Source organism: Pavona decussata, unplaced genomic scaffold (genome assembly GCF_977016875.1).
Source record: "Pavona decussata unplaced genomic scaffold, jaPavDecu1.1 SCAFFOLD_260, whole genome shotgun sequence".
In the NCBI taxonomy this organism is placed as follows: domain Eukaryota; kingdom Metazoa; phylum Cnidaria; class Anthozoa; order Scleractinia; family Agariciidae; genus Pavona; species Pavona decussata.
In genome coordinates, this window is record NW_028145663.1 from 2,061,430 (window position 1) to 2,086,785 (window position 25,356).

General features: G+C 39.5%; 2 protein-coding genes and 1 pseudogene across 2 annotated transcripts in view; 1 reads left to right on the plus strand and 2 right to left on the minus strand.

Annotated features, from left to right (window-relative positions):
- LOC146456261 (MAM and LDL-receptor class A domain-containing protein 2-like) overlaps window positions 1–25,356 on the minus strand; it is a 77,530-nt gene that overhangs the window by 31,974 nt on the left and 20,200 nt on the right. The window contains exons 14-29 of the mRNA XM_085093288.1: window positions 24,308–24,736; window positions 22,876–23,517; window positions 21,145–21,537; window positions 20,096–20,205; window positions 18,546–18,834; window positions 16,742–16,935; window positions 16,072–16,247; window positions 15,222–15,394; window positions 14,365–14,445; window positions 13,835–14,010; window positions 3,630–3,702; window positions 3,140–3,253; window positions 2,224–2,480; window positions 1,476–1,584; window positions 717–938; window positions 28–138 (exon numbers count right to left, since the gene is read on the minus strand). Coding sequence (XP_084949414.1) covers window positions 28–138; window positions 717–938; window positions 1,476–1,584; window positions 2,224–2,480; window positions 3,140–3,253; window positions 3,630–3,702; window positions 13,835–14,010; window positions 14,365–14,445; window positions 15,222–15,394; window positions 16,072–16,247; window positions 16,742–16,935; window positions 18,546–18,834; window positions 20,096–20,205; window positions 21,145–21,537; window positions 22,876–23,517; window positions 24,308–24,736 — 3,549 coding nt within the window. The remainder of the gene's footprint in view (window positions 1–27; window positions 139–716; window positions 939–1,475; window positions 1,585–2,223; window positions 2,481–3,139; window positions 3,254–3,629; window positions 3,703–13,834; window positions 14,011–14,364; window positions 14,446–15,221; window positions 15,395–16,071; window positions 16,248–16,741; window positions 16,936–18,545; window positions 18,835–20,095; window positions 20,206–21,144; window positions 21,538–22,875; window positions 23,518–24,307; window positions 24,737–25,356) is intronic.
- On the minus strand, window positions 4,964–9,729 carry LOC146456262 (failed axon connections homolog). The gene is made up of 2 exons (XM_085093287.1): window positions 9,260–9,729; window positions 4,964–7,233 (listed from the first exon to the last, which is right to left on the minus strand). Exons 1-2 carry the CDS (start codon window positions 9,670–9,672, stop codon window positions 6,792–6,794), a joined length of 855 nt encoding a protein of 284 aa, XP_084949413.1. The 5' UTR covers window positions 9,673–9,729; the 3' UTR covers window positions 4,964–6,791.
- Window positions 10,397–13,310, plus strand: LOC146456263 (failed axon connections homolog; annotated as a pseudogene).

Here is a 25,356-nt window from a genome sequence, read left to right on the forward strand (position 1 = left end):
TGGCAGAACGTGAGTAAATTGTCCTACCGCATATAGACGGTGTGTTCGTTCCATCTTGGCAGAACGACGTTTGGCTGCATGTTTTTGACCAGGCAATGCATGAGCCATCCAGACATTGATGATCCCGACAAGGATTTCCTGAAAAAAATAGTTATTTCAATAGAATGACATATCCAGTGGGTTTTTTAAACATCGGTTCTCTATTTAGCAACAACATTCCATTACAACAATGACATACTATCAGCAAGAAAATACATTACACAAGAAACCAGCATCAATTAACTTTTGTTCTTATTACAACAGATATACATGCCACGCACTGCACTCCGATGTATTTTTGTATGGCAGAGTGAGCTTTTACTGTCGTTACCATCATTTTAACAGCAGGGAAAGCGTGACATGAACTGAATACAGCGTTACTCTGATGTAAGGCGAAATAATTTACTGTTCCTTTTTGTGTAGGTTGAGGTACCTCGACCTCTTGGGACGTTTTTCAAAGAACTGTATTCAGTAGTTTACAGTTAACGCGCGAAATTTGTTGGTATTTCGTCCGGAAACAAGAGAAATTTTTCCGGTAATACAGAAATTCGCCCAAAGCTAAAGACATCTATATTGCGGCGTACAGAAAACATCATTTTAAGAATAAGATAATATTGCAATCACACTGGATACGCGAGTAGTTTAGGTAAGGTAACGTATTCAAAATGCCAACATACGGCAGTTTGTTTCATCATCTCCTTCAGAACAATCTTTGGTGCCATCACACAAAGAAGTCGCCAGCAGGCAGCCTCCACCCTGGCAGGCAAACTTGCTGGAAGGACATGCGCAGTTCTCTTCGTCGGAGCCATCTATACAGGCAAGATCGCCGTCACAAAGGAGATTTTTCTTCACACATTCGCCATTGGCACATCTAAACTGGTTATCACTGCACCTGAAACCTGAATTAAACAATGGTACTTAGTTTGAAGAATCCGTTAAAGCCTCCCCCCAGTATCTTCGATTAGGTTTCGTATAAGGTCACCAAAATGAAAAGTAATCATGATAGATGCAAAAGGCCATTTTTCATAACTAGCTCAAAGAAAGGTTGAAGGGGGGGGGGGGGGGGGGAGGGGGGGGCTGTAATTTAGTAAGATGTTGGCAAAGAAGAAACAAGAAAGAACTGTCCGATAGCTTTCAGTTGATCGTTAGTACTTTAGAATTTTGATCCATAAACCACAGACGTTTGACGTTACAATCAAACAGATTACAGTAAAGTACTGCTAGCTGCGTAGTATTCAATTTGAATCATAATATATCGTTTCTCCTCAGACTAAGAGTAAAATGGCTGCAGGGAGGGAAACGTTCATGTCTTGAGTTCATTGAAGTCCCAACTGTGGTCATTGTATAACAATGGCAAAGGCAGCACAGCAACTAGACAAAAAATCTAGCTTTTCGTTCATAGAAACACAACAATAACAATAAATATTACAAGTCACCTGGCTTGGCAAAATAAGGGCTTAAGGAGCAGGTCTCTGTGGTTATAACGACATCGTCGATTGCTATATTGAGTTGCTTATCAACAAAACCTTCTCCCTCGAAAACAACCTACAAGGAAAACAAAAAGAACACGCATGTATGTCAGGTTCATACTGTGTTTGCTATTAATAATAATAATAATAATAATAATAATAATAATAATAATAATAATAATAATAATAATAATAATAATAATAATAATAATAATAATAATAACAACAACAACTTTATTTAAGTCTCAAATCTGGATAGCCGAGCACAAGTGCCCATCTTACTTTTTTCCTTTCGGTTTAATATGCTGATTAAGGTGGTATTTCAGTCTAATTTTCCGAAACGTTCAATCCAAAGTATAATATGGGCAGTTATTCTATCAGAGGTGGTTTAGCTGACAAAATCATTAATGGGGGACAGAAAATATGAAGGCTGTTGGAAACGGACGATTCCGGTGCATGTGGTAAACTAATTCTAGCCACTGAGTAGATCTCACAAAGGGTTAGACTTCAAGACGGCGAAGGGGACATTCCGAACGCAATACAGATCAATTTCGAAACCGTAAAATTCCTAAAATGATGCGTATTACTTCGAAAGAACGGGAGAACGAGGTGAGCAGGGGATAGTGGGAAAGAGCTGCTTCCCTATGGCTATTACACCCGCGCTTTTCGTGAAATACAAATTAAAAGGATACGACTAGCAAGCTATTCCGCCCACCTGAACTGCTACTGCGCCTGACAAAGTCACTTGAGCCGCCGACCATTTCGCACCGTGGTAACCACTTAACTGCCATACCAACACTTGCTTTTCTTGGTTTTGTTCTTTGAGGAATACCTTGAGAGTTGACTTGGAATTAGCGAGCAGGAGATATCTAAAGCGCAAACACAAGCCCACTATCTGATGGAATGGTTTCCACGGTAACATAGGACTTTTCATTTGAGCTTTGTAGGACCCATCAATGAAGGCAAAATAACCTGCAAGCAGAGTTGTTTTATTCAATAAAGAAAAAGTGTACTTCCCTTTTTTTTCATTGAAAGCCTGCATAGCCGTGTTGGAACAGTCGAGGACAAGAATGGATAAGGGTGCGTTAAAGCATGGCATTAGTTGCATGAGAGTGAGTAAGGGGGTGGGGGTCGATAGTTTTCATTCATTTCAAGATGACGAACGAGTAATGCCTTTATCCGAGTTAGCCAGTGTCACTGACTGAAAAAGGATATATAAATCATATATTCACAAGGCTTAAAACATAACGTCGCATTTATTTCACTAGAAATGTCTTGTTTAAACAATTCAAACGGTAAAAGGATCCCAACCTACTCTATGCAATTTTCCTTAAACTTCATCACCAATATGAAGCTTTTGGATCCAGCTATTATAAACCATACTGTGGCGCAGACAACCCGTCTACGTTAATTGACCTTAACATATCTGCGACTATTTCATGTGATGAAAATCGCCATCTTGAAGAGGAAACATGAAAGAACTTTGCACGCGCGAGGGTTGCGAAATTTCTTTAAACACATGATGGTGACGACGTAAAAATGAAAGCATGGTTGCGCCAATTTCTTTAAGATATGAAATCAAAGCAACTGGTCGTTAACACGTTTTTTTTTTTTTATATTTTCCTCCGTACCTGGATATTCTATGAAGCTTTTCTCAGTTGACAATTTCCACTTGGCTTCTTCGTCTCCAGAAGTCATCCAGTCACAATATACAGATTGGAAATTGCAGCTCTTTATTACCACCGCTGTAAAGAAATAAGTCAGCCCGCGATAGTCGCTATTGTTTTTTTTTTTGTCAACTGAAGATCACTGTTAAAGAACTGATTGCAATTAACTTTTAGTTCTCAAGCCTTCCAACAAAATCCTAGTCCAAAGAGCAGCTGCAAGAACAAGGCATATTATAGATATCCCACGGCACTAGCTAGTAAGGAATACATGTACAGTACCAATAGTGACCAAGATAGTAACGAAATACAGTAGGGCAAACGGTTAACTCTGTAATTTGGACCTACATATCTAACAAACAAATTGTAGACATTTTGTCTAAATTCCGGAGTGGTTCGTTCCTCCCCTCCACCTCCCTCTCAAAAAAGGGGAAACGTGGACGAAGAACAAAACTACCTTGAAGATGCAGATCTCCTAACTTTCTCTCATCCACGAGTTGCTCCGAGTTGTTGACAAAGGAATAGCTGATCTGAAGTGAGAAAGTAAAAGAGAAAAAAAAGGACGACGTTTGCAAAAGCACAACAACCAAACAAACAAGCAAACTACAACAACAAAAACTGAAAAAAAGAATCAAATGAATTTGTTACGCGTTTTCTGATTGCTTCAATATTATGCGAGATAGGCTGTCAGAGAACTTCAAAGCCACTTTATCCAAATAGTGCATATCAAAAATCAGGCACTCGCGAGTTAGCTTTTTTGCCGAGTTTCACACCGGTTGCACATGTTTGTTCTAAGTTCTGATCGATTAATTGTTGGCCAGACGATATATAGTGATGGCAACAACTGATTCTGTTTTAAACTACTAAACGTTGACAGGTACGAACAATCCAGCATTAATTTGAAAGAATCTGGACGTTACTGAGTCTCTCGGAAGTTGTTATACGAGTCATAAATCTGCTTATAAATCAAATCTTGCGTACATGCACGGTTATCTGTTATAAGACACTTCGATGATGGAAGAAATGAATGCTGCTGTTGGTTCTTTCCTCTCAGTTCGAAGTTGAGTCTTTCCATCTTAAATTTCGCCTTTGTTCACGCCAAAAGGTCCTTCAGTTCTCGAACGGCTGATTAACGAGACAGTCGAGCAGGGGACCGGGGGCGTCTTTTATTCAAAATAATGAGCAAAACGTCGGGAGTTTAGGCGGTAAGCTTTTCCAGGCTACAATGAAGTTAATCACTAGAAAAATAGAAGGCTTTATGACTGAAATAAGTCAACAACTGTATTTGTCAAGGTACACGACACCATTGTCAACGTAGAATATTTATTTGATCATGAGACACGATAAGAGGAATTAAAACAACAAGTAACAATTTTTCTCGCGGACGAGTACTACACCCACCCGAGCATTTTCTCCAAAAAGACACTGTGCGCTCACAGTGATAACACTATAACGTCAGTCGGAAGTATTCATTCACAATTTTGGATAGAACACCAAGACTCATTAACAGATGTTCACAAAGTTCATGGATTTGCTTTTTCTCAGTCAGGTTACAATCAAATGTAATTCCTTGATATTTGGTGGAGGTGATTTGTTCTTGGACGGAATATTTTTTCACTCTAAACAAACGGGACGTTACGAGCTCTACTGGACTTCAATTAAAACTTCCATGAAATAGTTGAGGAAGATTAAGTCGAACGGGTGACCGGCTCGCGGGAAAGGGCCGTCACTCCTTTGAGGTACCAAGATCTAACCACAACTGGACAGCAGAATTAACAACGACAACTCGACTTTGGTTCCAACAGCATTTTATTCATGCTTGTAATCCAACCTGAGCGTGTGATAGAAAATAGAATCGTCTTGAAGCCGAGAATGTAATCAAGAAGTGTTACATTCTGAGTCGCTTATACACGATTTGTACATGCGGCTATTGTTATACGTTGACATAAGGATGTGAACAGTAATCATAACGGAACCGAACGTCCTTTAAAGATAGCGAAATACATCTCATGCGGATGCTTATTATCGAAATTATTCGTTATTTAGCAGGAAATGTCTTTAATTAAGCTAAATTACAAAACACAGAGCAGATAGTTAAAGATTTGTAAGTTGTTAACCTAAAGTTAGCTCGTACCGCTTTATGGTAACTAAATAAAGAAACTACTTCTAAGTACTTAAAGTTAGTCATACCACTGAAGATTATCAAGGCAGCTAAACTATTCATAACTGAACCACAAGTAGGCAGCAGAACTCTAATAACTCAATACTGAATCGATAAATTTACAGACTGTTAATTAAATTCCTACTGAGTTACTCAGGAACCCGCAATTTTGAGCGGAACTCATTACGGAAGTTAAATGAAACGAAAACAAACTATTAACCTTACGTAACACATTCTTAAGTGACCGGTGGTTGATCATATTCAAGTCCGGGTGTAAAGCGGTTGAGTTGTTACCTTGAATAACTACTGTCGGCTGCAACCACTTTTTGATATAGTCCCTTTTTTAGCTAAAACAGTGAAATGTTTGATATATTTTCGTGCCCTTCCACCTGAAATTTCGACGTTCTCCGTCGAGAAAAATAATGAACACCTGAGGTGTTGCATGAAAGCGGGAAGGGGAAGCATACACACAGACCAAATTCGGCCAAATATGGAGTATACAGCTAAATATGGTTTGTTTTTGAAATGTGCAAAAACGATCCAAAATTCAATTCGCTGTCTTATAACCAAAGACTCAAAACTAGACACACTCAGTGAGATATTGATTTTCCCTCCTGACAGTTCAATATGTACAACATCCAGCTTACTATTAAATCACTCACTGGGTTTCAACCTTTTTGAGTAGACTGAACATGGAGTTATCTTTTGGGTGCTCAAAGCACCTCATTAAAAGTTTGTTTTAAGAGACTTCAGTAAACTCTTACTAGAGACGTACAAGTTTGTGCCATCAGCAAACGGATGAAATCTATTTTAGCCCTTTCAGTCCCACGGAGAAATACCTTTTTTTTTCTTGTAAAACGGCAACTGTCAACCCCTATACCAAGGTTTTGTCTTAAACGATATCTCATTTCTCGTATTTGTTGGGTATACCCCTAAACTACAGCTTAATTTGAACATCGCAGTACATACTTTCCTGTCAAATGTTGACTGTTAAAACTGTAAGAGGGGTGGTTAATCATGTAATCATGTTAATCATGTTAATCATGTATGGGAGGGGTACTATTCTTGTGTTTCCAATGTACCGATGTTTACAAGATCTGGTTGGCGTCCAAATTGAATACGATTTAACCCAATATTGATAAGTAATGACTTCTTGTGCTATTTGGGACTAAGAGGATTAATTAAACTCGAAATTGTGGAAATTAAATGCATTGTAGGAATGATCAAGTCTCCAAGATAGATCCTGGAGGGACGCTACAGAGGTAGAGAAATAAAGTTACATCCATTAAAACACACAAATTACTCTCCGAGTGAAATATATATGAACTAAATCAATCATTCACCTAAGCCCTTATATTACAAAGTACGATACCATTTCCAAATGGACAGTAACTCCTAACAAAAGCAAAGTTTGGCTTGTATTGTACCAAAATGGTGAGAACAAGAGACACAATAGTTTTATTCAGATTTAGGTTTCCCTGAAATGATTTCATCCCAGTCCGGGTAATACAACTCTTTCATTCTCTGAGCGTGTTTGTCAAGATTCTTTGCTTTGGACTTAGTGACCTCAGCAATAGGACTTTCTGGCATATCCCAAGCGCAGGCTGCAACGAAGGCAAAAACTGCAGCGTCGGCCAAGCAAGGCTTGTCCCCAAACAGGAACTTCTTCTCACCCAAAATTTCCGACACTGCGAGCAAATCTCTCTCAGCTATTCCATACAGCTCTTCCTCCGTGTGTCGGCCAATCCCGTGCGACCACAGATAGTTCTTCAACGTCCTCTTTAAGGAGGTAACCACTAAGTACCTCAGTGGCCAGATAAGATGGCCAAGTATAGTGGCGGAAATCCTCTCTCGCGAGCCTGCGCCATAGGCACTGAACCAGCGTGTGTGAACAAGCGTCCTGTTGGCGTTCACAATAAAGACTTAACAGACTGTTATTAACATCTTAGTAGTCATCTCACTGATATCCGACCTTTTTTTGGACGGGGGGTGGGGAGGTTGTGGGAGCCCTACCAGAGTAACGAATGTCTGGGTGCAAGATGAGTATCTTTTTAAGGGACCATCGATATGGTCACCGCCGCTTCTAGTAATATCCATCCTTTAACTTTCTTTAAATTAAGCAGCCGAAAATTAGCCTCCACCCCCCTTAAACAATTATGTTTTTTTGGAGGGTGGAGAGGGGGTGTAAGACAGGCGCTTTCAAATCTTGATACGGGAAAGAGCTTTGGTTGATCGTTTTCATCACACATAACCAAAATATAGATGTACTTTCTCAGTAAGTGACACACTCCGCTCGGAAAAAGGAAATAAAAAAATCCGAATTCTCCCAACAGAAGACGAACCTATTATCTTCCGATTAGTAGTTAGATGCTCTTCCGCTGAGCGACAGGAGACTCGTGGGAGCTCAGGGTATTAAACTAGGGTCGTGTGAGAAACATCCTGTATACTACTTGAATTTTAATGTCAATGAGTGGAATACGTGAAAGAAATGTGATGTTATATTTTTAAGCCCAGCCTGTTGAATGGACACTCGGAAAAAGAAAATTCGAGTTCGGCTCCCAACAGGAGTCGAACCCTGTGAAGAAAAGATAAAAAATACATCTACATTTATTCACCAAGCGTAAAATGTATAACATCACATTTCTTTCACGACCAAAATATATTAGAAAATAAGCCAAAATTTACATAATTTTGATTAATTGGAGGTTAATATCTATTGAAGCGTGATGTAAATACGCCAGAAAATGTTTCGGCAACCTAGAAACAAGTTAAGGCCGCCTGTTTGCAAGGAGGTTCCCTTAGTTGGCGGGGTAACCATTTGCTTGTAAATCCGGGACATAGCTCTAGCCGGGACAACCCAACCGTCACGATTATAGGCCTTATCACGGTTTTCGACGCCATTTTGACGGGTAAGCAAACAGGCTTGAAATAACAGTGCTTGTATGGAAATCCGAAAAATTCATGAGTTGGAAACTTTTGGTACTGGGAAAAGGATTTTAAGAACAAAATTGGAGGGATGTAGCTGTGCCAGACAGCGTCCAGTCGTGTTTTAAAGTTTCCATACATTTTCCTGTATTTTTTCCCGCGAACTATGTTTTACAGTTCACGGCTGGTTCGCTATACAGACAAATGTATGGAAAGTTCAAAACACGACTGGACATTTTCTGTCACAGCTACACCCCTCCAATTTTGTTCTTAAAATCCTTTTCCTAGTGCCAAAAGTTTCCAATTCATGAATTTTTCTGAAGCGATGTTTTATGAAAATTATTTGACATCGGATTTCCATACAAACACTGCTATTTCAAGCCTGTTTGCCTACCCGTCAAAATGGCGTCGAAAAACCGTGATAAGACCTATTTATGTAGTTAACCTGATAACTGAATTTTGCAGCGGAAAATTAATTGATTTTTGACGCTTAGGTTGAAGTTATTTGGGCAAATAAATCTTTCCAAATCACTTCCCAAGCCAACAAACCTTAATCCGACAAGCCGTTCAAGTTCTTAGCAGGTTTCAAAGGAGTGTTGGTCGCCAAATTAAAACAAAAACAACAACAACAACAACGACGGCCTTGTGTAACAAACGCCCGGGACAAACGTCAAACTTCACATGACCGACGCAATTAAAGATCGCGACTAAGTTCGCCGTTTAACCCAATTAGTCTATAATTTGGCTCGACTCAAATTGCAATTTATTTCGTCTCATCTGAAGCTCGACTGACCTATTAGCTACGTTGGTCAGACCCGGGCTGAAGCAGAATTTTGCTGAAAGGTTGTTATTGACATGAAATATTTTTCTATGAGGAGAAGGAAAATTAATTCCGATTACTGAAGTGTCCAACGCAGAGAGTTACCCCGTTTAAGTTCACATTTAGACTTTCTCAAAGTCCGTTTTCGAGCAGAAAGAGGCTCAGACCTTATTTCACCTACCAGTAAGTGTTTTCCTCTAACATGGTGCGGATACTGTGACCAATGGCTCTTTCTGTGGCGCTCAGATGTGAATCAATATCCACTTGAAATTCTCTCTGCAGAAACCGAATGCAAAAGTTCGAATCCGGGATTTCTTGTCCGTTGAACTCGATCCACGGCATTTTACCCTGCTTGGAATTTATAAAACGGTAGTCATTTTCGTACGGGATTTTTACCATGCGAAGGAAGGTTTCTAACTTCAAACATGGCGGAGATCCGTTCACAACAGTGAAGGCATATGGACTGAACTGGTGTAAGAGAACTGTGCCGGTCTTCGTGTATCTTTCGCTCTTTTTTCGACGTAATTTCGTTGAGAAGAGGTAAACTGCAACGAATGTGACGGCAGCGATGCCTACATACGCTGTTATCTCCATGGTTTATAACTGGAGTCGTTCAGGCCTAGCAGAATTGTTTGCAGTTGGCCATTTAATATTCAATGTCAAGAAATTAAATATTTACATAGGATTGCGTGACTTTTTACTTCAGGGCCTTCCCGGGAGGGCCCTGAATCGACTGAATTGTTTATAGAGGGAACTAACATCTGAAACATGTCGATTGAATCAAATAACCTTCTTGAGCGACGGCAAAGGCTCCCTTTGACTTCGTTTAAGCCAAAAAGACTCCTTATGAGAGCATTCAACATTAGTCTTACTCAGTGCTCGTAATACGTACTTTGCTTTTTATATTGTTGTTTTAACAATGTAAGGCTTTAATTTGTCGCTCAATCAAACTGCACTGGCTTATTGCGGTATTTGAGATTTGTTCCACTTGAGCAGATTTTTAAGAGTCTTTTGGACTGCGTGTTCGATAAAGTTTGAAATGAATATTAAACGACAAATGGTGATTTTTACTCAGTTTTTATTGAACCACACAGATCAAGATGATGAATCGAATCTTAAAATAAGTGCACTTTTGGAACATATCTAAACCGTCGCTATAGATTTGTAATTCAGTCGTCTCAAGGACGTTTAAACATCCTCAACGAGAGAGTGGTAATATTCATGTCCCTGTTGTTGCAAATGAATAGTTCCGCGTTCTTGGGGGGGTACATTATCAACTGCCATTGCTTGATACCCCCAACTTTATAGTACTCACACTCAGGAGACGGAGACGGCTGTCGATTGCCCAGCTTCACAACACTGTCCCAGGTAACCGACCATGCTAGATGAGGTATTAGCCTATTTTGGCATTGCCGCTTTGTTATTTAAAGTCATTTACCTCATAGCAACGAAATTGCAAAGGAAAAAGGGCAAGGGATCTACCGAGCCTGGCACAGTCGTTCTACATCAGCTCGCTCCATATTTCTTCACCGTGGTGAGCGGTTGTCCACCATGTTTAAAACTACAAACGTTTCTTCGTATGGCAAAAATCCCGTACGAAAATGACTACAGCTCGGCGAAGCTTTCCAAGAAGAGGAAAATGCCGTGGATCGAGTTCAACGGGCAAGAAATCGCCGGTTCGAATTTTTGTATTCGGTTTCTGGAGAAAGAATTTCAAGTGGATGTTGATTCACATCTGAGCGTCACAGAAAGAGCCATTGGTCACGGTATCCTCACCATGTTGGAGGAAAATACTTACTGGTAGGTGAATTGATTTTAGTCTGTACATACAGTACTTATTGTATTTTGTTAGTATTTTTTCTCCTTTGATTTCGTTGACTTATCAAAGCTCCATTGCTGGACGCTTTCCACTGGTTCAAGGAATAAGCGAATAGCGAATTCGTCAGTTACATGTAAATGACTGAGTGCCGAAAAAAGGAATTCGCCGAAATATTACAGTCGTGTTGCCAAAGCCAAAGAAAAGGAGGGAAGAACAGGGTTATTTCAAGCTCAGGGCAATTAACTTTGCATGAAGCCTCCTTATTTCTTAGAGGTCACGATAGCAATACCGTAATTACAATAATGAAATGAGAAGCTGTAACATACGTAACGTCACGAACGTGGTCGAACGAAGGACGAGCATTGAATCCATGACCAGCTTTCGTAACACTGGTGAGATACTTAAATCACCAAGCCGGTAACTGAGACTCGTCACGAGTAAGACGTTTTACTGGGTTCATATTATTTATCTGCCGTGTGACAATCGTCCCGCATTAACCGGCTAGAATAGTCGAGAACTTTCTGTGTGGTGATAAATAGAGAAAGACGATCAAATCGTAACAAAAACGTTGGCAAAGTTACGTCGTGCAAAAAAATACTCATGGGTGCAGTGAATTTTGTGGCTTCATTGCCAAAGGATTCTTCATATATAGCCACAGTGAAATTGTCTGGGTTGTTTTCCGTGAATAATTAATTATTTTGGAAACTTTTGATGACCCCAATGGATGGCTACCCTGCCGATTTAGAGTTTCAGTTTACTGTAGTTCACATGTAAATTTCCCCGACACTCGGCTTTTATTTTGCTCAAGTTTGAGTAGCAACGTGAGCAATTTCGGAACTTTCTTCTGACAGTAAAAATAAATATATTCAAAGAAAATTCGCTCTTTAGAGTGTGTCACACAACTAAAAAATGCCTAAACACGAACACTGGCATTGCCTTCCGTGTAAAAATTAAAGGAATGAATGGTTTAAAAGAAGCAACGTACTGTACAGGGCGTTATTTCGGTTGGGAGTGTGGACTTCATGCCAGAGAAAATGTGATTTTTGCCAGTTCCCTGAAGTCCATAATCCTATTCGGTGAAAAACGGTGTTAAAAGATATAGTCAATTTTAATCCAAAACGGTAAAACCGAACACAACAACAACGAAAACAGACAAACAAACGTTTGAGAGACAGTATCTATAAAGAAAACTGTTCCCTATTTGCAGTAACATACAACATTGTGGCCTTGTATTTGGTAATATCTCTCGATCGTGATCGTCACCGTACCATTATCACCATCATCACCTTATTTAGACACGAAAACCTCGTGATTCAAATGTACTTGATCATCCTAAAATGATCAATGATCACGCTGAAGTTATAAATTATTTGATTACACTAATAGATGCATTCATTAAGGTTGTTTGGGGAGGTTTTAAATACCTGGGGGCAAGCTGGTAAAGGTGTCATTTGTGTTAATGCAACGTGCATTTAAACAAATCTTTATAGTTAATATAATTCCTGTTTTACAATTTGTATACAGGGTACTGGTTAGGCTCGATTTCCGCCGTCTCCCGGGCTCATTTTCCCGAACAGCGGCTGGTAATCGAGCCTAGGTACTGGTTTACACACGTTGGTTATCCGACTATGGCTCATCCGTACGAATGAACGTTATGCTCCGTAACATATTCCAACCACTGAATTATCTGGTTCTTTACAAAGGTCAGAGAAAGACAAGGAATTATTTATGGTTGCATGGCATCGGGCGACACACGGAAGAAGAGATGTATGCAATAGCTGAACGAGACCTGCTAGCAGTGTCGAGAATTTTGGGGGACAAGAAATTCCTCTTTGGCGACAAGCCTTGTCTAGCTGACGCTGCTCTGTTTGGCTTTATCGTGGGCGCGACTTGGGAATACCCAGAATGCCCTATTGCTGGGGTCACCAAGTCTAAAGCAAAGAATCTTGAGGAGCACGCTCGGAGAATGAAAGAGTTGTATTATCCGGACTGGGATGAAATCATGTCAGGGAAACCTAAATCTGAATAAAAACCAGACACCCTTAAAAACCAGGAAAGGCTGTTTACATTAAAGCATATAAAGAACTCAGTAAAGCCACCTCGTTTTTCACTCATTCTGAAACGATATATGATTATAAGTTTCCATTAAAAAATCAGAAAATCGATCCTTTTTAAACGCTTATGGCTGCAAACAAAACAACTGTCCACTCGTTCGTTCAGCTGTTCATCTGGTTTCGCGAGTTTGTTCACTCGGTTTTTCGTTTGATCGCCTTGTTTTCACCGGTGAGCGCTCGGTATAGACAGATTGATCGTTAAGCAATTAAAAGCTGTATTAATACATTTCGAAGAAGTTACTTCATGTTTTAATACTTATGGCTGCAATATTAAAGAGAAAGATTTCTTCTTTCTCCTCTAATCTTATTCCTAAAAGTCTGAAGTAACTTGAATACGCAATCCACTTAGACACGTCTGCGTTTTCAAATGGACAATGTTGACGGGTATATGCATTTTGCATGCCTGTGGATGGAATTGGACAGCGTTGTATTATATATGCATTTTACAGCTAAATGAAACGAAAATGCTTTCCATTGAACGAAATGGTGAAACCAACATGCGTTGCCAAAACGAAAACGCGTTCGAGTGGATGAAATGCGGAAACGCAGCAAGGTTTACCCGTTTTCAAAACAAGTGGCTTTTTCCATTGGAAGAAATGCAAAAACGCAATAATGCATTTATACGTTTTCAAAGACGAAAACGTTCTCCAGTCGACGAAACGCAAAACCATAATAACGCACTGACAACGTATCAATGGCTTTTAATTGTAAAAAAAAAAAATGCACCAGCGCAGACGAAGCTTGAAACGCAGTCCACTGAAAATTCACTTTCCAATCAATGAGACATTGTTAGCGATGTCTAAAACTGCCTGACTCAGCTTACCTTTACGGTAAAATTCCCAGGTTGTTTGTTGGTTTCAAACGTGGCCGTAAATGATGTGTTCACACAGGACAAGTTGAGCGCAGAATTCACTGAAACGTTCTGTTTAAGAGTTGAGATATTCAGTTCCATTGGGCAATCCGGGCAGTAGACTCCGTCACAACAAAACTGATAAAAACCTGTTAAACAACAAAAGAAAGAATTGTTTCGACAACTAAAATTTTCATGCTGAAGTAAAAGTAAAGTGAAGTCATTCAAATTTATTTATACACGGTTAGATTTTAAGCTGGAAGCTTGAATTAGGTTACGCTGTAAAATTGTATTGTACCGGCACAAAAGCATACGGAACCGACCTATACTGCTGGTTAAATTTGGATCCATAACAAAAAAAGTTAGATGGTTATACCATATATTTATTTTACCCTTAAATATAGAAAGGTGCTCACGCCGTATTGTACAAGTATCAGTATCCGTGCGATCCATGTACTCTCCTAGATCTACACAACAATCAAAATACGACTTGTGGGACCAACCTGATATTCGGAGATTTGAACCAACGAAGGCAGATAGCAACGTTTGGTTATTCTGAAGTTTTACCTCCAATCTTCGTGTTCCTGTAGACAAATAAAAAGTGTTGAATCATGCATGACTCTTGAAAACATTACGATTTTGACGCAAAACATGACCACCGACAGTAATGATTGTTTGACCTGCGCAATGAAGGCCAGGGAAAGGGGGTGGGGAAACCCCCTAAAGTATTGGGTGATCGGTTGGGGTGTGTTATTTTACAACCGAACGACTCCAGGCGACATATCTGTCCTCTCCACAGGGATAAGCAAAGGAAACCCACGCACTTATGAAATGAAGGGAGAGTAACGGTACAAATGGACTTACCGACGAAGGAAGAAAGGAAGCCTAAACCTAAGTTGGTGAAAGAAATCGAAGTTTTCTCTGTAATGGGTCGATGGCTCGTATCTTTCAGATCAATCCAAAGCGCGCTAGGAGAAGAAAGAGACTTATCGCAATCTATAAGAGGTTGGTTTGAACAGTTTCATCCACTATAAATCCCGGCGTTAACGCGAATGTACTTAATGAAGACCAGTCATCCAACAGCAAAAAGGCAGCAGTGGCATTTGGATGGAATACAATTTGACGTAACTTAATTGGAACTCCTCATTTGCAGTACTATTCTAGGTCATGATATCTTGTCTATGCTGTGGGAGTGGGGTACAGTGGAACTTCCGGGGAGTCATGAAGCTTAGTCACCTACCGGACTTTCCACAAGAAACAGCGACCTAAGTATAGAGTTCAGACCCCCATCACCACTGTTATCATTGAAAGGTACTAGGAACGAGTGTGCGTCGTTTCTTTCAGTTCACATTGAACTTACCTGGTTGCGTCCAAAACAGTCTCTTTCCAGGAATAGGGCGTTCATATTCAAAAGTCGGTGTGCGCATGCCCAGGGATATGTGGTCAATGCTCGTTTCTTCCCTCATAAAAGCCTCCACGCGATAAAGGCGACATTTATCCAGAAAAATCGGTTGCGAAATCTGTTCATTGTACCTGTAAAAGTTTTAAAACAGTGTATAAATTATCTATTACGCATACCAAAGTGCACAATTAAGCAACATAATTTTTTACAATTCATTTGGAAATACGCCCTGAAAGGCAGGGCGTTATGTTGACTTCTTTATCGAAAAAAAGTTTCTTGGAAACGATTTTTAGGAGAAAATGGTAAAAACATTTTCAGCAGTGCAATGTTCAATGGTTGTGATCTCAATTCAAAATAAATGCTTGTGTACCAGTTTACCCCAAGAAATAAGCAAAGCCGTAACAACAACAACAACAACGCCAGCGACAACAAAAACACCTTGTTTCGATGATCTTAATACTACTAAGAAAAATATTAGCAGAGTTCTTGTTGACAATGTTATATTCATGGACTACAAATTCTGTTGTCTTGCGTTGTTTTATTTGCAAAGGGGAATTTTAGAACAGCATCTCCGTGCCGAGTTATCTTTGACCAGTAGTATTTGCTCATGTGAACTATTAAGAAGCTTGGCTACGATACTTGTCAAAGAAGAGATGTAAAACGTGGTCATGCACGTGCAAACGAGAATAGAAAACCTGTTATCTAAAACGTTGTTAAGAAAAGAACTTGACAAATACCATACGCGAGAAAATTAAGTTTGACAAATGTAAAATTTCTCTCTTACAACCACCTTTACTCATCATCTCACCTGTCCCACTCATAACGCCCAGTCAATCGTTTTAGGGTGACGATTGGTTGTTTCGCTGCACTCTCCTCTGCCTTCTTTTTCTCCTCTTCAATGCCCCTCTCAAAAATGTCATGTTTCCACAGCTCACATGCGTCATCGCACGACAAATAGAATGTGTAATTGCCGCTTTCGGGAACCTATTACAATATAGTAAAACATGAAATAACCAAGAGTGTGTGATTGGCATAAATACAGTTTTTACGTTATACTTATTAGATTTTGTAGCATATTATTATAACACAGTGATTGACTAGTTCTAGGACAGGATTCCCCGCGCCGATTATGCAGATGTGTACTGTAAATAAATTTTAATTTATTTATTTCTTAAAAGAAATCGGGTTAAGAAATCAAATTAAACAAAGTCAAACAAATTCGTCAAGTACAGGGACTTATAACGGAAGGACAATGCATAGAACATGTTCATTCACCAGAGAGCTAAACGCCTTCATTTTGCTTCACGACATTCACAATAAAACACCAAGGCAATCGCGGCCTAATACTGAAATGACTTCAGCATCTTTTATCAAAGCAAGCCCTGATGTAAGCGAGAAAGTAACAAATAAATAACGTAAATTTCAGTTTTTGTGAAACTTTTCTAAATCCGAACGCGTAAAATTAAAGCACTTCCTACCTGTAAGTAGCTTGTTAATCGTTGAACATACTTCTCTCCAACATTGATTGGTGCATCAAAATCTCGCAGGATAATCTGGCTTTGAGATGGGGGATCAAAAGCGGGATTTTCGCGCATTGTTGGTGCTTTTTTGGAGTCGTAATTTACGTTATACCACGTTTCTCGTAATACTCCTTGCGCATCTTTGGAGAACTCTGGAAGGGTCGGAAATAGATCGTTAATGAATTGAAAAGATCAGAAACATGAATTAACTACCTGGTAGTTATTCCTAAGTAATTTGTTATTAGATTTTGTGATAAAAGTTAACGCCAAAAAGTCGCGACGTTTCGACCTCTTCGAGGTAATTTTCAAAGGCGACTAAAAAATACAAAACTTAGCATAAATATATATAGAGTGTTTTCACATGACGTCACAACGGCCATGTTGGTGTTCCAAAACAAAGAAATGGCGGCCATGTTGGTGTCCTAAACTAAACTTCTGGAAACTGAATTCTATTTTTATGCAAATACTTTCTTTTGTGTCAGTAAACCAATATGACCAGTAGTCACGTGAATGAAACGCTCTATATTACAAACATTTAAAATCGGGAAGAATGTCATGAACGCTAAAATATGATAAAGCATGTCAATGATATGTATTTATAAAGTTAAAAAAAGGACATAAAACAATGAAACAATAAAAAAAAAATAATGAGGCTCGTTTTAAAAGAACAAACAATACTGTCTTAAAAGAATTGGTCTAAATTGTTACTACTGTAACAATTTTCCTTCCTCGTGAATTCTTCAACAAATAATAGTCTCAAGTGTCAGGTTGAAAGTCACCCAGTTCAAATAACTTATTTGAAATGGGTGACTTTCAATCTGAGATGAATCCCCATTTATACTCTCCAATTTGTATTGAATTTATGGTGGACTTATTCAGTTAGCCTAATCTGTTTCGAGTAAGCGATACTTGAGCCCTAGCAATGACGTGGAGTGACAATTTTTCACAAATTTGTATCAGAACAAATTCCTGAAGTTTCATGGGTATGGGTAGGCAGAGACTTCAGCTTTGTCCCGCATTTTTAAACCTAAGTGTGTCTTTTATCAGCTTTTTATGTAAAAATGAATTTCATTCACACAAAGGCGCACACAAATCAGTGAAAATGAAAGGGTTTTTAAGAAGCGTTTCTTTGAGTAGGAGATACTTCTTCTATTGTGAAAATGTCGAATCTATCCACAAGTTACGAAAGAAAAAAAATGAGTTAAAGGACAAATAGATAAAATTGTCTTTTTCTATTTTTGTGAGCTTTCCAAAGAAGTCGTGACAGCAACACTTATTTGGCGCGAAATATTTACAGATATTTGTCGGTGTAGACATTGCATGATTTGTTCCGGGAACAGAAATTCAGAAAGATTTCTGAAAGGCAAGCTCGAGGAATAGTTTGAGGTCCGAGTAACAGATAATTTCCGGAACAAATGTCCAATTTCTAACACCAAATACGGTTATTGTTTTATTATTCTCCAAATGTTTTTCTTGAAGGCACACTCAGGATACTTGCTAAAATTGAAAATTTAGTTCATTTCTGCACCACTTTCTACTTGAATAGTTAATGTTCTAAATTTCTAACCAATGAATGTCATGACATTGTAGTGACACAAGATTTGAAAGGTGGGGATAACTCTTGAGGTTTTAGTTTTAGTTGGGACATATTGCGTCACGTGATGCGTTTTAACCAACCGCAGGCAAATCTCTTGAGTAGAGAACCAATCAGATTTCTGGAATTTCCTGTGGGGAGTCTATCATAGATTACAATACGACTTACCAATTGTACGGATAACAACCTGGCAGAGAACGAGCGTGACATTCTTCCCAATGAACGTTATTGTCACGTAACTGCCTCGTTTCGATGGAGAACAATGTAGTTTGTATTCAACAGACCTTCCATATTCTGTGGAAGTTGAACACGTTGAGTTGGAGCCGATTTGACTGGAAGAAACAGTGACAGTTATCGTTCCACGGTCACGCGGGCAACAATCGACGATATCGGTGATTTCGACAGATTCGACATACATTGGTTTTTCAAGGGTTACTTGCCACCAAGGGTTGGTCTCCTAACGGAAAATGTAAAGATTGAGAACTGAATATATAAAATAAAATATAAACATGCAAATAGACGTTCATAACTTACATAAACAGACCTAGCAGCGAACAATCAGATAGAAAAATAGGTACCGAAACAAGTAAACTGAGTCAAATATGAAAAACAAACAACTAAAAACAGTGAGACCGAGTTCTGATCTATGTTTACAAATGTAGAGTCCCTATCTTATTTACATTTTTTGACATGAGAGATAGCCAACACAGACCAGTAAAACCCGTCAAGTAAAACCGAGAGTAAACTATAAAATAGTGTTAGGAGGGCCATCTTTCCAGTTTATGAACTTGTTGAAGACACAAGCGTAATTACTTGAGCTGAAATATATAGTGCTAATTACATCGTTTGCATCCTTATGAACATTCCAGGGATTGAATGGTTCTATCTGGGAACTTGAGCAACGACGACGAAGGCGACGTGTCGGCAACAGGAATGCCATAACATAGTCGGTCTAATGAGAAAAAACGAAGGCTCTAGACGTTCGCTATTTATCGAGATACATTCCTTTGTCATCGTCTGCAAAACATGGCCAAATTCAGGGTTTTATGGAGTGATGAAAATCTCTTCCCCTTCTTGAGCTTGAACACCATCCTTACACCGCTCACTGAGGGGGGTGAATAAGGTTATGTAAATCCGCCGATACGCTAAAAGTAATGACTGAATCCGTCGATCCGCTCAAAAAATCAACTAAATCCGAATCCGCAAATTGTTTGCCGCGTTAGATGATACGCGAGACACAAAGGGACTTCAGTTGTTGGAGTTGCCTTGCGTGACATTGTGTTTTAGCATTGAGGATGACTATCAACGAAATGTTTATGTAACCAACGTCTGTATCGAAACAAAATCTTGTAGATAAGAGAAAAAAGAACAAACTTGAACTTCCTAACAACCAAAATCCAAAATCCGGGCCCAAAAACTGGATAAAACCGCGATCCGCTCTGATCATAGGATCCGCAGATCCGTTAAAATTTCGCTCTGAATCCAGAATCCGGGCTAAAATATTCACCAAATCCGCCGATCCGTAGACCTATTCACCCCCCTCCTCACTGCTCCTGGAACGTTCTGCCTTGTTTAACGCAAACTAAAAGCGGCGTCGATAATCGGGAGGTATTGTAAAGTTAGCGACTTTTTTTTTTTTACTTTTGTGGTCTTTCGACAAATAATTATTTTTGCTTCAGTACAAGTAGCTCAATAGACAACAATGTAGCATTTCTCACCTTCTGTGAACGAAAACAGGTTGTGTATGATCTATCAATGGCGAGAGAGGGGTGATCAGGCCAGAGAACGCTTGAACTCAGCGTCACACTCCTGGGCGTCAATGTGTTAACTGACAAAAAGAAAAAAAAATGAAGTTGACGTTTATGTTAATCACTTATGACTAACTTACTGAAAGAAAGATTTAGCGTTACGCTAAATTTTCCTAAACTGAAGACGACTCGAGCAAAGTCTATGTCTATTCCTCTGAATTAAGCTTCAGCTATAACATTCGATTCTGCGAGGAGTACCCCCCTGGCCAACATTTTGAGAAAACAAACCCTGTCAAAACAACCCACAAATACATCCAGGGGAGCTCAAGACTCCTAATATACCTATATGACACACGAACATTGATTCACTGACATTTTGCTTTAATGGACGAGAAAATAAATAGCGTACAGAGTGTGTATTGGGCTTCTAAGTTAGAACGTGGAAGGACTAACATAAGCATAGGTACGCCATAAGCGCAGAAGCAAAATGGTCACGTGATAAGGGTCGAACAATATCGAAACAACCGATTCTAGGTATCCATAGTTTCTTTAAGAAGAACCTTGCATTAACGATAACGCGTACTTAAGTTGACTGAGATCGATGTTAATAGAACCTTGATCCTCAAGCGCTTGATCGTTCCCAGTGGTCCACAGATGCAGTTTACAAAATGGTACATCCTCACTAGGTGGGTCAAAGGGGTTTTTCTACGGTTATTACTTCAAAATGACCAAACTCAACTTAAAGAGTATTTCGAGAAATTGCTTAACAAACTTATATTAAATGGTTGCAGAACCTACGATTCCGGTAATGTGTTTAATGAGATCTCCCGGGCGAGAGTAATCCTGACAAGGACTGTTGTTAGTAACACGTAATGATCTTTCGACAACCTGAGAGGAAGTGATATTCACAATCTAGAAAATGTTTTCTGCGCGCATTGTCGAAATCAACTGTCACCAAAACACTCTGTTTGCCGGAGAACTAATCTCACCCGCACGGTCACCTCGTACAGACTACTTACCATGCTGTTTTTGGCACAACATGTTTTCCCTTAGCGCACAATTAACGTTCTTGATCATTGACGAAGCTGCTGACATAACAGCACAGCTTTGGACGCCATGGTAACCAGTAGGATATCCCGACATCCACAAAGAACCGTTCAGTGGGGTGCCGTCTATCCAGACCCAGTCGTCCACGGTATGGAGTCCAAAGAACAAGTTGTTTGGCTTGGGTCTCCTTTGATCAAGCATGTTTGAGAAAGCAAACCTGAGGCCTTCACGAGATATCCTGGCCAGGGTACCCCCTTTGATATTGCAATGTATCAACGCATCCTTCCATACGCGTGGGTAATTGGTTTGGACTGAATAACAACCACCACGAAAAGGTGAGAAGTTGGGACTGCACGCAATAGGCTCTGTAAACAGCGAATAGAAAGATGTTAGGAAATTAGATATGGATGCTCAGTAAGCTGAAGCACTGTTTATACCCAGCCTATAAACTTGGTTTGTAGGTTCTGAACGTGAATAAATAGTTGAACAAATACAACGGCCTAATAACCTCTATTAAATGGCCACGAAGAGGCATTTGCTCCCGAAAACGACAAAGAAAACAAAACAAAAGAAAAAAGAAATAATTCGGTAAAGTGGCCGCTTGCTGGAGGCGGTCACTCACCAAGTACGACTATACATTTTCTTGTGAATGAAAGAAAAACCTGCAGCAATTCCAACTGGTAGCTAGGGCCTGTCTTTCTTTGGATGTTTACAGGGAAACTCCGCGGCCTACACTTATTCACACGTTGCCTTTCAATCGCATCCAGTACAACTCAAATTCCAAAAAAGAATCGAATATGCCCTCTGTTCGACCCTTATGAAGACCTTTCAACTCTAGAATCAAAGTGTAAAGATCATTTCCATGTTCGCGTCATTGACTACAACTACCAGTATTCATTTCGTTTTCCTTTTCAAATTAAAATTTTGTAATCCCAGTGGGAGGAAAATAACAATAGCTGTAATTAACACGAGAAAAAAACAAGTAAAGGATTCTGGTGACGCCACAATGAAATTGCCATTTACTTCCTGTATTAAATCATATTACTTGTTGAATGTACGTATAGTACACACACACGCTGAGTTATGCAATTTGTGTCAGTTTTCTAGAATGTCAAATGTACTCGACCAGAATGGAAAAAATACAGTCCTTCAAACTGGGCTGATAGAGGGCCGTTGCGAAGCAAATGTAACAAGTAATAGGAGAAAAGTACTTGAACTAAAGATCTTGAGACCATACGTTTATCGGGCCAACATCTTGGCTACACTTCGTTATGGAGGCGGGAGAACAAACCACCCAGTTTGGTACATTAAATGGTTGTCCTGATAGATGATATACAACGCCGTACAAAATGAACCAGCATTAACTGGAACAGACAAAACTGAAAAATTTGAGAAGTGCATCCGACTGGAACGCAGAAAAACAGCATTAGAAGTGCATCCTCTTAAATCGTAGTCCATAATTTTAGAAACGTTCCAAATGGAGCAACGAAAACTGGAGCAACGAAATGACTGTGATGGTACATTTTAAGCCTGGTAAATAAACGAGAAAGTTTCATTCTCGTGTACTAGTTCCCAAACAGAATTCCAGGGCTTTCCATATAAATGATAAGAAAACGAAATACCGAAATGCTCCCATCCTCCCGCCTTACCCCTCCATTGACTGGTGTATCAGGATCAAGACAGCTGCTAATTATTATACTCACTGGTCTGGTTACACCTTGTTTTGATCTTCATAATTTGATCCTCCGATAATGCCTGATCATAAACTTGCAAGCACGCGATTCTTCCACGGAAATACGCGTTATGGATCTTTGCAGCACCAACTCTTAGATTATAATGCGTTGCTAACTCCATCCTTTTAATTTTACTCTGTTCAACGGTGCTACTGTTGACAAAAACAGTCGCTAAACCCGTGTTGAAGTCGTAAGTGGTCCCAACAAAATTCCAAGCATTTGCCTTCAGCACGTTGCTTTTATAAAGTACAGAGCTTGCAGAGCCTCTCCTATTCATATACCGCACTTGGATAGCCAAGTTAGTAGGTATTACTTTCATCAAACAACCAAAATAATTTGATTTTTCGTACTTATAAATTATGCCGCTAGAGTTGTCAAGAAACACCCATGCAAAAATACTGATCGAAAACCTGGCGTCGATTTCCCCAATGTTTTTCATTTTTACAAAGCTGTTCTTGTTACCAATGAAGAAGAACGAGCCGTTTGGATTTCCAAACGGACCTGGTGCAAATGTGATGCCCCTAGAGACAGCGGGTGTGAGACCACGAGGACTCTCGTCTATGGTTCCATTGGCACCATTGAAGGTAAAGAGGGCCAAGGGATGGGGTAAATCTGGGAAGAGAAAGAACAATGTCGAAAAATACTTTCACTATGAATGTGGTCAACTATGTTAAAAGCAAAAATCTCCTCAAGATACGTTTATGGAACAATGGAACAGAAGAATTAATTTTAACTGATTCCACTTTCGTCATTAAAGATATTACCAATGCTACATGGGATACTCATGAGCTTGCAGAAGTTTATTTGGCATATCTTTCAAAACATTGTTTTGTGTTTAACATTTAACCGAGTTTATCAATCTACCCGAGCCGTGAACACAATTAAAATCAATCGTCTTGAAATAATAATAATAATAATAATAATAATAATAATAATAATAATAATAATAATAATAATAATAATAATAAATCATCACCCGTCTAATATCCTTTTCAACTAAGCGACAACGGTTACTTAGTGCATCTGTACCACGACCTAGGAAAACAAAAGGATGGCTTGTACTTTGGACTAATAATCCATTTCCGAGTTGCTGTGAACCTCATTATGAAAGCGAGGCTTAGTGCAAAAGCTTTTCATATGAAAATTAGTTTTGTTTGCATATGAATGAAAACTAATTTTCATAATTATAAAAACTTTGCACTGAGCCTCGCTTTCATAATGAGATTCACAGCAACTCTGAAATGGCCTATTTGCTTGCCTATTATCTGTCTCTCAAATCTATGTACGGGTCTTGCACTGACACCAGAACGTTTAACAAGTAATGACTGATAGCGACTGGTTTCACGGGAAACAGCGAGCTTGATTCTTTCATTATGTTAAGTTGTCCGCAAACTTAACCCACCTAGCGGCTCTTCACAGATGAAGCCCTGACGGTTAGTACATTTTTGATCATTCCAACGCCATCCATACCCCTGCCAGGCAGAATCCCAACTTATAGCATTCAATAACGAACCGCATTTTCCATCACCGCTAGGTTCGCCTGGGCCCCACAGCTTTAGCGTTGCCGACAGGTTTGACCTGTCCGACCAGACCCATTTTAGCTGGCCACTCAACCCAAGAAACATTTCGTGATCATCAAGCTTCAGTTGTTTTCTCTGACTGGCGATGGCTTCCAACGTCGTGGCGTTATTGACCACAGCCAGGTCAGCGCCCAATCTGTGACAGGACGACCGCGCGTCGCCCCACTTGGCCTCTAGCTGGAAATTAAACAGGAAACACGCTTGGTTTACTTTGTACCAGCCGGGTGCACAGTCAGAGGTGGAGCGATTTCCTACAAAATAGAATCAATCAGAGTTATAGGCAACTTTAATACCGGGACAATGTCATAAGGATCCTGTCTTTTGATTATCCTCGGCATATGTGCTTGGTTTGGAGTAAAATGCTTTCAATTGTTCATACATGAATTCCTTCTACGTGGCCAATGAGACGAAATCCAGTAAATTTTGGAATACAAAATTAACTTCAATAAGTTATCTCCAAATTGGTCTGAGACACAACAGAAGAGCTTAAAACCGTCGGCCCTACTTCTTGTTAAGCTACTACACATTTACATCTTGGTCATCTGTAGCTGACAACGTTTTTCAATGGTTCCCGCCACCTAGAATCTGTAGAATAGTATTTTGAAAGCAAGCTTGACCATTATTCTTCAGCTGTCTTAAATGAAAACTAAGCAATGTCTTACTACACTATAGTACGATTTTGAAAACTAATCAATCTTTTACTTCACTGACGAAGCCCTGATGAAACCTCAATAAATCAAGACAAGAAAAACGGACCTCAATTAGGTTGAGTGGCATAACTAATAAAATTAGTAAATTCTCCCAACACAACCAGTATAGCTGAAAATCAGTCTGCAACGGTCAAAGATAATCGTTAAAAATATTAAATAAT

Bases quoted from the DNA above. Each gene is read 5' to 3' on its own strand.
- LOC146456262 (XM_085093287.1), bottom strand. From the start codon at position 9,672: ATGGAGATAACAGCGTATGTAGGCATCGCTGCCGTCACATTCGTTGCA. The intron at 7,234-9,259 runs GTAGGTGAAATA...GAACGCCAACAG, and splicing joins TTAGAGGAAAACACTTACTG to GACGCTTGTTCACACACGCT.